Source organism: Hippoglossus stenolepis, chromosome 1 (assembly GCF_022539355.2).
Source record: "Hippoglossus stenolepis isolate QCI-W04-F060 chromosome 1, HSTE1.2, whole genome shotgun sequence".
NCBI classification, from domain to species: Eukaryota; Metazoa; Chordata; class Actinopteri; order Pleuronectiformes; family Pleuronectidae; genus Hippoglossus; species Hippoglossus stenolepis.
Genome location: NC_061483.1, coordinates 17,044,334 through 17,056,825, shown reverse-complemented (window position 1 = coordinate 17,056,825; position 12,492 = coordinate 17,044,334). Strand labels below are relative to the sequence as shown.

Below are 12,492 nucleotides of genomic sequence, written 5' to 3'. Positions count from 1 at the left end.
GACAGTTGCTTCTTCCTCTCTGAAGTCATCCCTTCGTTTGTATTTAGGTCACACACGTCCGTTAGCCCCTGGACACTAACTCAGGCTCAACCATACCTCCCTCTCATGCAGCCAGAGTTTTCTGTACACCTCAATTAATTATTACAAATCACAAGTCTTTGTGGAACCCGCGACTGTTGCATGGAGCCAGCTCCCCACAGCACTGCCTAGACGAGAGCAGGGGAGGGCGGCCGCTGTTCCACTGTCTCGCTTTGCTGTTATCATTTTTACCAGACAATTAGAGGATAGACCATGGCGCTTTGATGTCACTGTCAGCCTTGTGGTCCTCTGAGCCGCCGCTTGATCAGCTCTAATTCCAACTACACTGCAGTGTTTGAAGCTTGTGAAACAAGAATTGGATAAAGCAATTGTTTGTCCAATTAATGGGAGAAGCAGTCCTGCTTTACCCCGGACATGAACACACTCTGGTTTTGATACTGTGATGAACACAGACACAATGCATATGAAGAAGAGACACAAGGACATGAAAATTAACAAGTTTACAAACGGACAGATACATTAACAAATGCACACACTCGACTCACATATAAACACAAAGGTTTGCAGCATTATTATTCCAAAATATGAAATGTGACCAGTTGCTGACCATTTCTTGTACCAGGATTTTCTATCTTATCGTAAAAACCAGTGGATATCAATTAAATAAACACCTGAACACAAAGGGCTGAAAAGTTTAAACTCAACTGTTATTCTTTAAAAACAAGCAGTGGTATAGTGATGGTTTTAATATGAGCACACATACATAAAAATACAATAATGATTTATTATGTTTGCTGGACTCAGGCTGGAGCATTGGGGGAGAGGAAGGTGAGGTTGTTAAAGGGAGGAATGACATAACCTGGCTGCGTGCCCAGCCTTCCGAGAGCTCACCGCCTTTCCTGTTGCTATGGTTACTTGCAGCAAGTTGCCGAGCGAGGACGGTTCCGTCATCAGCAACGAATCAGAGAAGCTGAATTCCGGCAGGGGCTTGACGGCGCCGAAAGTCACAGCTCAGCAGAAACTGACAAAGGAGGAGACGCGCAAGAGGGACGGTGAGAGTCACAGGCCGATGCAAATACAAATGATTTATTTCTTTACAGCTCCTTCTGCAGGCAAGGTCAGGTGTGTCTTTTCCAGTTCCCTCCTGCACGGGAAACTTCTCCAAACATCTTGGGGTCTCATGCACACAGGTTCCCTAAGACAGAGGCACTGCCACTGCATCATTTCCTTTGTATGTACATCCAGACATGTAGCCACTCTGCCGCAAGCAAAGATGGACCCAATGAATATGCATGAGACAGACACTCTGCTGATATGATACAGTATGTCAGAGAACTGGATGCTGTGACATAAAACACACACACATTCAGCACATTCAGCACTGCAAATAATAAAAGACGCATATAAAGTCTCACATCTCAAGATGCTAACTGTTCCTCGTGCCGCGGGTGCGAGTTAAATTAATCAAATTTCAAAACTCTGCTTGTAAATTGGACTGCGCTCTCAAGATTATGATTTTCTTAATGGATGGATTTGAATAATTCATCAGCTGAGTCGAGGGGAACCTAGGATTGAGTCTAGTTTGTCTGATGTCAGATAAGGAATAAAAAGTGCAAAGTCAGTCTCTTCCATCTATCACAGAGATGCATTGGCACAACCTCGGAGCCCTGAGCCATATCTATGTGATCTATTGTCTCTGTCCGCCTCTTCATTTGCTGATGCAGGCGACTTGATGTTTGACATAATCCCGCTGTGCCGGCCGCAGAGGGACAAGGTGGTGAGAGAGAGAGAGGTGGAGGGTGAGGCGGCAGCGTGACAGTTTGTTCCTCTTTGACTGACAATGTAAATGATTAGAGGTATTTGTAGTCTCTTTGTGAGTGAACTCCCTCTCTGTTCCTCAGATCCATATGACTCCTCCTCTGGCTCCCTGCAGCTCATTTCCATAAAGCCTGTGGTGGCTCAGCCCAGCTACTCACACCCTGCATCGTCTGTCCGCAGCCACGACTCAGCCATTGTCAACGGAGAGGTGAAGCACCACAGCCGTTAGTAGAGATTTGCAGACTGATATGCATCATTAACGAGAATGACACACAGTAGAGCGCATACAGACCACATTTAAATTCATATTCTAAGTATATGTCAAAGTTTTTGTCTTTTCTTTTCTCACTGGTCTTAAGGGTCAGATGGTCACATTACTTCACACCAATCATAGTTAAGCATGGTCATCAAATTGTTGATACAGTTATGGGGTTGTCTGTTTTTGTTGAAATCAATCAAATCATGATCACACTGTTTCAGTCCTGCAGAAAATAATGAGCATTTTAGTGTTGAATTCTTTATTCATACTAAGTTTGTGTTCTCCCAAACTTTTAACTTTGATTTTGCTCTTACTTAGCTGTGAATATTTAGTGCAGTATAGAGAAAAAAGATTTCAGGGGCTTTAAAAGATGCAGCAGTAATGTAAAATTAAACATAGAAGAGAAGAAATGTTACAGCACAGTTTTAAATTAGTGAGATCATTTATGAAGATTTGTTTAAGGTAAGATTAGGGAAGATATATATATTTATATATATATATATATATATATATACATATTTATTGTGAGATTATTCCCCAGAAAATTGTATAGTACAAGATGTGTCTGTTTTACTAGACTAGAAACTAACTGCAAACAGTTTTGAAGCCATATATTAACCATGAAAAATAAGAAACATGTCCTGTTTCTTTCTGACTGATGATTGCATAACAGCTTCATGTTCTCATGAACCCTCTGACCTTGTATCCACACACATTTCTTAGACAAAGCAGAACCAAACCAGGCACAGCAAGAAGAACCTTCCGCGTCTTGTTTCCATCCTGATCTCCCCGTGTTCCATCGCGTCCCGCGCTCTTTTCTTCTCTGCAGGTGAACTTGGCTCTGAAGCAGAAGTCCGACATCGAGCACTACAGGAACAAGCTGAGGCTGAAGGCCAAGAGGAAGGGCTACTATGACTTCCCCTCCACCGACGGCAGCAGCGGCAGTCGAGTCCCGGCGCAGAGACAGCGGCACGGCCATGAGAGGGCAGCCGGTGAGCATGGCAGACCACTGGAGCCTGATGATGAGCGAGGTTCCACTTATGTCAAGTCTCACAGGAGGTGAGAGTGGAAAAGCAAGTGGAACCTGGGTGTAAACAGAAAGTGAAATCCATGCTTACATAAGTTTGTGAGGAGACGAGGTCACAGTTTTAACAGACACAATATTGGCTGATTGGGCTTCTCACCATGCCCAGATATCTGTAACCACTGACCCCTGCCTTGTCTAATTAGCTTATAGATAAGTGAATCAGGCCCCATCTAATTTTGTCATTATCCTGTCTTACTCGGCAGTGAGAGACCCATCAGGTCTGTGTGATTAGTCGTATCCAAGTCCTGAGCTGCGGTAATGGAGATAAGAGGGTTGGCAGTGTGTTGGATGGTCCAGTGTGTTGGTTCGGTCCTGCCTCTGCTTCACAGATGCACATAGAGATGGACCGGGTTTGGATATATAACAGATTTAGGTCAAGAATTCAAACAGTCTTTTCCATACCAGATTAACATGTACTAGCTGCACTCAGAACACAAAGCTGCTTGTGAATTGTGGCTCATGTATAAGTGATGTTATTTTCTCGCAGTAATTTACGGTCGAAATTAGCTTGTAGCCGATCAGCTTCACCAACAACACACGTTCCCCCAGCTGAAGTTTCATTAGCATTTAGCTTGCCCTCAGTCACTGATTGTGTATAGATATTTTGGTACACTTATCAATATTGCATCTTACTGTGGAAAACACTTGGCTGATCTCACATTTTGCCTGTCGTGTAACATTTTGAAAATATTTTTGGGAATATACACACTCATCTTCTTCTCAGTCTCCTTATTATACATCTATTCTATTTGTCATGTGTCTCGATTTATGTAACTCTCTGAAAAGTAAAAACTTTTCCCAACCTTGTTCATCATCTTCCCTCCTCCCCCCCAAGTCCCTTCCACTGCAGGCAAACGAAAACAACGGACAAAATCACTGAAATGCTTTAATCTAATAACTACCCCAGGTCTAACTGCCTCCACTCCTCACTCTAATTGGCAGGCACTCCCAGGTAGGGCAGACGGCCTATCGCAGCCGGCAGAGTCTGAGCAGTCCGAGTCCTGGAGGGACGGAGATGGACCTGCTCGTTATGAGGGAGCGACCCAGGAGAGGCATCCGCAACAGCGGCTATGACGTGAGTCGCATTTCATCATCCACTGACCCCGTCTCTCAGAAAGATGCCGTTAAAGTTTGTCATTTGGAAAATGGCCCTCATACTCAAAATAAAAATAATAAATGTATAGAAATATATAAAAATAATGGACAGACCAACACTGTGTCGTTACCTTTTGAAATGTGGTAGGTTATATGCAATAAACATTTAGAAGGCTCATGCACAAGCGATGCACAAGGAATAGTAGCTTTTACTTGAGAATTGCATATAAACTTTACATCTTATTTTATGTGTTATTGATGTGCTGAGGAAATACTTTTCAAATGCAAACATTTGTTTGTTAACAGTATGTGGTTAAATGCTGGTGAGCAAATTCAGATGATAATTTAAAATAAACTGATGTCACTGTATTTACATCAATAAGATTATAAGATAATAACCAATCAGAGCTCATTGGTGATAACTCGGTCTGTTATTAGCCTGTTTAGGAAACAGGTGTGGTATCAAGTGTGCCACAGCACAGGAGAAGTGGTTCTTTCATAATTTAAGGTAACAGGTAATATTTATAAGGTCCTGTCATTTCGATATATAATACATGTCAGGATGGCAGGTTTATCTTTTTTATTGTTACCTTACTGATGTGGCTCTTTCTGACATGAAGTCAGACAGAACAGGTTGTTCCTGAAGAGGGTTTGCTTTCTGGTTTGTGCTGGTATAGAAATAACTGCTGTTCTAATTAATTTGACGTATCACAACATGAAAAACTCAGGTGTAACTGGCTTTGGTATCGTGCCTCCTGGCTCACTGGCATATGTACGCATAACAGTATACGGAACATTAATTAGTACAACCATGTGCTTTTTCTACTATGGCATGTGAAAATAGCTTCTATTACATTGATGTAGAAATACCAGGCTCTCTGGACAACAGGGTGGTGGCATGAGCACAATATTGGAGGTCTTAACATGACAAACTTGATAAATTCTGTTACATAAGCCTCTCAACAAGCTCCACAAATTGATAATGTCTTGATATAGAGTGGTTTCTGATTCCAACCTTCCCCATGACTCTCTTTTTTTGTTGTGTACTTGCTGTGACTAAACTCGGTGTAGCCATGTGTTCGGCATGTGTTCACTCTCTGCACAGTAGTCAGTCCAAGCTACACGGTCCATTTTCAGAACTCCTGGCCTTGTTGATCACTGTGAGCTGTGTGTAGCTGCAGGCCCCGTCCCTGCAGATACAAGTCTCCGTCGTTTCATGTAGCAGGTGGGGCTGATTTATGAGGTGCACTATACACTGGGTCTCATGTGGCCACAGTCTTATTCGCACTGGAAGTAGGGCAGCCCTGAACTCATATTAATTCATCACCGAGTATAAGGGCTGGATAAATGGAAACAGAGGTTGAAAGAGGGAGGAGGAGGAGAAGAGGATATGATAAAAATTAAGAATAAAATCGCAGGGACTTTTGAAAATGTGAGAAAAAGATGGGAAAGATAGAGCGAAGTTGCAAGTAAATGATTCGAGGCAATGAATATGCAGGGGAGAGAGGATAATGGTTGCACTGAATATATTTAAGATAAGAGAACAGACACAGAGAAGGAAGATATAAAATAATATCAGCGAATGGCTTCCAGAAGCCGTTTAAAAAGTGCAGAGAAGTGCAGATTATCACCCAGTTAAACATCTACCTGGGTTTGTGGCTGAAGTGTGACTAGCCATTCCCACAACACTACCTTCTACCTGAGTGCTTTATTTTTTTACTTACAACAATTGTATCGGAGTTTCATATCTTTTGATTGCTTCTGCCAAGGAAGATAAGCATTTGTTTGATGTTTAGTTAGCAGGATTATGCAAAAACTACTTGACGGATTAGCAAAAAACTAGGTGGAAGGATGTGGCATAGATCAAGGAGGAATCATTCAATTTAGGTGGATCCAGGATTTTTTTCACTTTCTTTAACATTGTGAGATACAGCGTTTTAAAACATTTTCCTTGATTTCTCAAAGAATAATTCATGGATCTTGATAAAAAAAAAAAAATCATGTTTGTGAGACTGATATTTATGAGAAATTTAGTGCAGATCCAAATAAAAATACAGACCAGAGGAATGCTCTCTACTGAGTGACAGTCTAGCTCATGTTATACAGATTCCATCACCTGCACACTCTTTTATAAAACATCTCACACTGTTGATGTGTACTAGCAAGTCCAACTTCCAAATGTGTGTAGATTCTGAAGTCACAGCAGCGTTTCTGTGTTCGTATATGTTTCAGACTGAGCCTGAGTTGATTGAAGAGACGAATGTTGACCGTCTAATGGGTCCGCGGGGATACATGTACGGCCGGGGCCTGAAAGGCCACTCAGAGACGTCTACTCTGAGCTCACAGCCGTCCATTGATGAAGTGCGGCAGCAGATGCACCTGCTGCTGGAGGAGGCGTTCAGCCTGGCCTCAGGGGGACAGTCCACTTCCGGACGGCAGTCCCACCACCACAACCATCACCAGCCCCCTCCTGACCACTACAACCCTACCCCGCCTCCCCTCCCCTACGTAGATGTTGTGACCAGTGCTCCGGGCACGATGAACTGTGGGCGAGGGGGTCTGCAGTGGGTACCTTCATATGGTGCAGACGTGTATCAGTGCAGCCTGCCTAAACCAGTAAGTGGGACGACATTATTTCCACTTCTCGAGAGAAGTGACGTGTGATAGAGTCTGCTGTGTAACCTTAAATGCCTTTCACTGTCTGTCTAAGGCCTTTCGCTTCACCCAGCTTCCTGAGATGGCCATGGGTTCTCCTCCCCCTTTACCACCTCGCACTGGACCTCCGCCTGGGGCCGCCTTAAGACGGTAACACACACACACACACACACACACACACACACACACACACACACACACACACACACACACACACACACACACACACACACACACACACACACACACACACACACACACACACACACACACACAGATGCAGCCCATCAGATATTCCACTTTTATTCACATTCAAATTCATATTCAGGGACCACATATTCCCTTGGTAATGTGCTGTGGCACAGGTGATTTGAGGCCGTCTATAAATTTTAATCTTGAAATAGTGCATTGAGAGATGTCAAGAATGTTAATGAGCAACTGACTTTTTCCATGTGGAACATGGCTGCCATCTAGTGACACTGGTGCAGCATTACAGTAACTCCGTGTTTTTGCCCTCTTCCATCTCTGTCCAACTCAGTTCCACTTCTGACTTGGGGCCTAAGGGAAGGAGCTCAGAGACATCTGTCACTGAAATGCAGAGTCGACACGACAACAACCCATATGGGCTAACAACCAGAGCAGCACTTCCATCTATCACTGCAGAGCAGCCTCTGTCTAACTACTCAGGTAAGAATATGAGGAGCTGACTTTGTATTTTAAGAGTAACTCATGACGTGCTTTGCTTGAGGAGAGTAATCATTTGACAAAATAAACTCTCGAAATGATTTTTTTTTTTACTCTAATCTACATACCCCAGTAAATGTGGAAATAATACATTCATCGCTCTCTCATCTTGTTTCTCCAGGAAACCCAATAACAGCCGTCTATGCCATCCCAGCCTCCAGGTCCGCCTACTCAGAATACTTTCTGTCCACACCACCCACCTCCTACCACAGTCCCTCCTGGATGTCCTATCCACCTGAACCTGAGGATGTACCACCACAGTGGGCAGACTCTGTAAGGAATTATTCATATTTTGGTACAATAATGTGAAGAGATGTTTTGATTAAGTAGTGACAGTCCCAGTTTTCAGGCATTTGTCCCAGTGACCCCAACCGCTCTTCATCCAGACCATGAACAAGTTAGCAAAGTGCTACGAAAACAAAAGAAGCCTCTTGATACAATAGACTGTAGATAATGATCGATGGTGTCTGCCTGCAATGTAAGTCATAAATCCCACCTGTTCCATGTTAGTTGATGGGACATGGACCAAACGAAAAAGTTTTAGGTAGTTCTTATCACACAGATGTTTCTTCATATGTCAATTTGTTTGGTTTCGATCAGTTAGTTGATGCTGTAAAAACAGGATGAAAGTTTATGATTGACATTTGAGACTGCTCATGTTTGGTCGAGCACAAGTATCGACAGGACCTGACTACTGCGGCTCCGTCCCCTGATCGCTACTGTGCAGTCTCTGCTCCAAATGCACAAGATGGCAGCGTTTGTATCTGGGATATTTTTGAGTCGTGTCTGGATAGTGGGAGGATGTGGAGACGGTTCCTCCATCGTAATGTACACAGTCTATGGTTGATACACTCTCTTGTCAGTGAGTGCATAATTATATATTATTACTTAAAATGTGTTTTTTCAGACTCTTTCAGACATATCCTTAACCGAATCAATATTGATTTGAATTGGAAATCGAATCTATTTGGGAAATAGGTGGTGATACCCAGCCCTGATGAAATGACCAATATATATGGGAACTGTCAAAACAAGGTATAATGTATTATTGTGGTGACAAAAGGCACAGAGAAAATTTGTTGGTACACCAGCACATAATTTAGATGCACCCAAAATGAAAAAAGTTAGGAGCACCGGTGCAACCAATGTAAGACGTTAGTCTGGAGCCCTACCCCCCAGAGCCTGAAAGCGAGCTATAGCACTGCAGCAGGATTAACTCTTAAAACACAAAGAATATGATCATAATAATAGAAATCTCTAACTTCTGTGTTGTCGTTTGCATAGATTCTCATTATGGCACTGACATTGATTAAAAATGCTACTATCTACCCTTGATCAGGATTGGGCCTCATTATGCTATTTCCAGCTCTGAGCCCCCCCCCCCTTCCTTCTCTGTTTTTAATGAAGATAGCACAGCTTCCATTTGTCTTGTCTGATTTGTTGTTATTACCCTCCACTCCCTTATTTCCCTGTCTTTCGCCTGTTTCAACCAGATGATTTCACATAGTGTCTTTTTAGAGAACCAGTGTCATTTAGAGACCATTTGCTGAAGTGAATGTATGGCTGCCTTTGAGTGGACACAACCGGGGTAGTTCAGCACAATTCCTAGAAACAAACACCTTTTTTCCTTTTTCCCCCCCCGCCTTTTCTATGACACTAATAAAGGAATTAAGGAATAAATTAGTCTATAAGTTTTGCACATCTACAAATCTCATTACTTTCCTCACTCATTATATTCCCTGTTGTTTTGGATGATTTATAATTATTTTCTGCCACATATAACTGTGTATATTTTCCCTCATCACCCATTTATTTCTTTCTAGAAAAGCAGTGGATGAGAAAATGTTCACTCAGCAAAATTAACCATCACACACACTGTATCCTTCTTATTTTCCCATTGGCAGCCATTCATTTTGTGGGAAGCAATGATATTAAGTCGCTGTATTACTGATTTCATGTTGACCTTTTTTCCAGGTGCCCCTGCCTGGGTATGTCGAGGCTTTTCCTCATCCTCGCTACCCACAGGGGAGCCCCACCAGGCTGCCGCTGGAGTACAACCAGGCACTGGAGCAGCCGTCCGTTGCCCCAAGCACAGCATCCCAGCAAAGCCTTCCCCAGGTGGTGAAGGACGTGGACAGCATGCCCCTGAGCAGCCTCTCCACCTCTGCACTCGTGCAGGCCATCCGGCAGGAGGTGGCCAAGCTGGCGAAGAAACAAAACGAGATGTTTGAGTTTTAATCCTGCCCCCGCGTGTGCAGGAGTGGGTTAACTGTGTCTTCAGTGGCAGAAGCGGTACTCCTTCAGACTGATTTTTGATGTTTGTACTGTAGAACAACTGAACTTCTTTACCCACTAATCGCCCACTGATTGGTTTCTTTTCACTCTCTATTAGTGTTTTTCAACTGCTGACTTCAAGGAACGGAAGATTGTTGTTGTTTTTTATTTAGAAAAAAAAATCCTCTAACAATGATGTCCCAGATAACTGCATCATGAATCTCTTAATAGGATATGCTAAATATGGGTAATGCATTTTTCCAGTTTCAGACTTTTTTTGTGAATCAGCATCGGCTGAGAAGAGGAAAGTAGCATTACTGTCTGAACTGAGAGGACCAAATACTTCCTGTCAGATGTTTAAGTGTAAACCGCAGTGTATATAAAGTATAAGGACATCATGTATCTTATCTCTTTTTATAGACCATTAAGTTCAACTAGGACGATATGAAAATCAGTTCATACCAAATCAAACTACTATTCACTTTTTTTTAAATCTTTAGTTTACTTTCATATCACACCATAAAAGTAACAAACACTGACTTTAATGATCTGTTTTTTTAATTGATCATATTGATTTAAACTGTACTTCCTTAGTTCCTAGTTAATGATCAAATGGAATCAATCTAGTATATTTGTATCAGTTTTTTTAGTTTAACCAAACTGAAAATCTAATTTTAAGCTGCATCAATGATGATGTGACATGTAGCTGGAAATGTTTGCGTTTGTGTATCTGAAACAGATTGAAGCTTTTATCCTTGATATATATGATTGGGTGTGCACGATGTTCATTGACATGGTTGACACAGGCATGTCCGATTAAAAGTAATGGCTGGTTATTAATTAATTACTATTGTTAAAATACTTAAAGACAAAGAACTATTTCTTAATGACTTGGAAGTCATTATAATGATTAAACATTCAACTCCAACATCTTTGTCCAAAATATAATTCCCTTTGCTGCTGGTAACAGTGCCACAGCTTCTTATAAAGGTGGGTTCATCGTTTGTTTACTGCGCCTCGAGGCATCTTAACGATCTTAATGAGTGCACCTACCTTCCTGTTCCTGTGGGTCTCTGAGCTAATGAGAGGTCCTGGTCCTGCATTATCACTCCTGAGCTTTGAGTAAACATTGTGAATGCCTGCCTGAGAACTGACTCAAGCTGACTGTAGACTCCTCTGCAAATTGCATATATGCTGAGGCTTAAAATATAAATTTTGACATAAATGTCAACTACACCAGTTATTCAATTTTACATCTTCAATTTTGCTGCCCTGAATGAATTTATTTATTCAGATGGATGTAGCTACTTGTATAAGGGAGAATGTGGCTTGTCATAAAGGAGGGAGGTTTACATTTTTTTTTACTTAAAGCTGAACGTATTGCACATGAATGACTCGTCAACCTAATTCTTTTTTTTAAATAAGACTAAGGCCCCTATAGAAGGGCAGTGCACAACATAAGATGATGAACTATCCAATAAAATAAAGGTCATTTAGTCATTACAACAAGATGTTTGCTTTGGGAAATGGAAAGTTGTGAATCCACTGCAGATGGTGGCATGGTGGCCAACAGACAGGGTGCTGCAATAAACAGTGAGATGCCTACTTTTACTATATTATTGCAAATCACATGGAATGCTATGCTAATAGTTAAAATGAATTCTGTTGTTGGATGTCTGTCAGCTGTGACTTGGGAAAGAGAACTATGAGTGGCAATGACTTTAAATATTTACTTCTTTTTTTGGAATATTATTACAGGATTAATTTTGGTTTTTTTCGTTAGGATTTGTGGACAAACCCTTAAAAAATGAACGTCTTTAAAACAACTAAATCTTCAGTCGAACTTGTTTTCCCAAGATTCCTTTCACTCATTCAGAGGAGCACTTATTGTCTTAAGAAGTGTACGAAATACAGTAAAACCATTTTTGTGTATACCAGAAGTGAACACATTTCCACACTCTCATGCTGGATAATGGAGAAAACTTGATGAATAAAAGGGGTTTATTGGTTTATTTATTCTATGAAATGAAATTTGAGGTAAGCTAAACCTTTTAAACGTCATTGTCTTTTTGTCTTCCTGACTGTTTTTTTCATTTCCTATTCATCTGCCTGAAATTGTTATATTTGATGTCCCTCTGAGGTTGATCTGACGGAGATACCTTGAGACAGATGGAGAATGAAAGAAATATTAGCCTATACATGATTATAATTCAATAAAAGACTTTAATAGAGGAACAGAGTAAATATGTGTCTTTAATTTCCCTATTTACTGTCTGCATGCTGTTTTGTCCTGCAGAGCAATAGAAAAATTGAAGCTGTTGTGAGGATGCCATAAACTACTGTCGACTCTACTGGTATTTGTGGTAGAGGTAAATTAATTATTATTACCACCTATTTACAACACAGGGAGGTGAAGGTGTCACATCATGAAAAGAAGACGCCCTTGCTCCAGGAATAAAGGTTAAAGTACCATTGAATGACTTTCGTCAGCCATGATGCTGGAGCTGAAACACAAAGACAA

The 12,492-nt window shown here is 41.5% G+C and overlaps 1 protein-coding gene across 1 annotated transcript in view; it reads left to right on the top strand.

Moving 5' to 3' along the window:
* The window catches only part of kiaa1549lb (KIAA1549-like b), a 60,269-nt gene extending 48,066 nt beyond the window's left edge, over positions 1 to 12,203 (top strand). Inside the window, exons 14-22 of the mRNA XM_035154394.2 lie at positions 961 to 1,091; positions 1,941 to 2,065; positions 2,946 to 3,175; positions 4,146 to 4,278; positions 6,531 to 6,914; positions 7,009 to 7,103; positions 7,492 to 7,640; positions 7,819 to 7,970; positions 9,672 to 12,203. Coding sequence (XP_035010285.2) covers positions 961 to 1,091; positions 1,941 to 2,065; positions 2,946 to 3,175; positions 4,146 to 4,278; positions 6,531 to 6,914; positions 7,009 to 7,103; positions 7,492 to 7,640; positions 7,819 to 7,970; positions 9,672 to 9,935 — 1,663 coding nt within the window. The 3' untranslated portion in view covers positions 9,936 to 12,203. The remainder of the gene's footprint in view (positions 1 to 960; positions 1,092 to 1,940; positions 2,066 to 2,945; positions 3,176 to 4,145; positions 4,279 to 6,530; positions 6,915 to 7,008; positions 7,104 to 7,491; positions 7,641 to 7,818; positions 7,971 to 9,671) is intronic.
* The last annotated feature ends 289 nt before the right edge of the window (positions 12,204 to 12,492 follow it).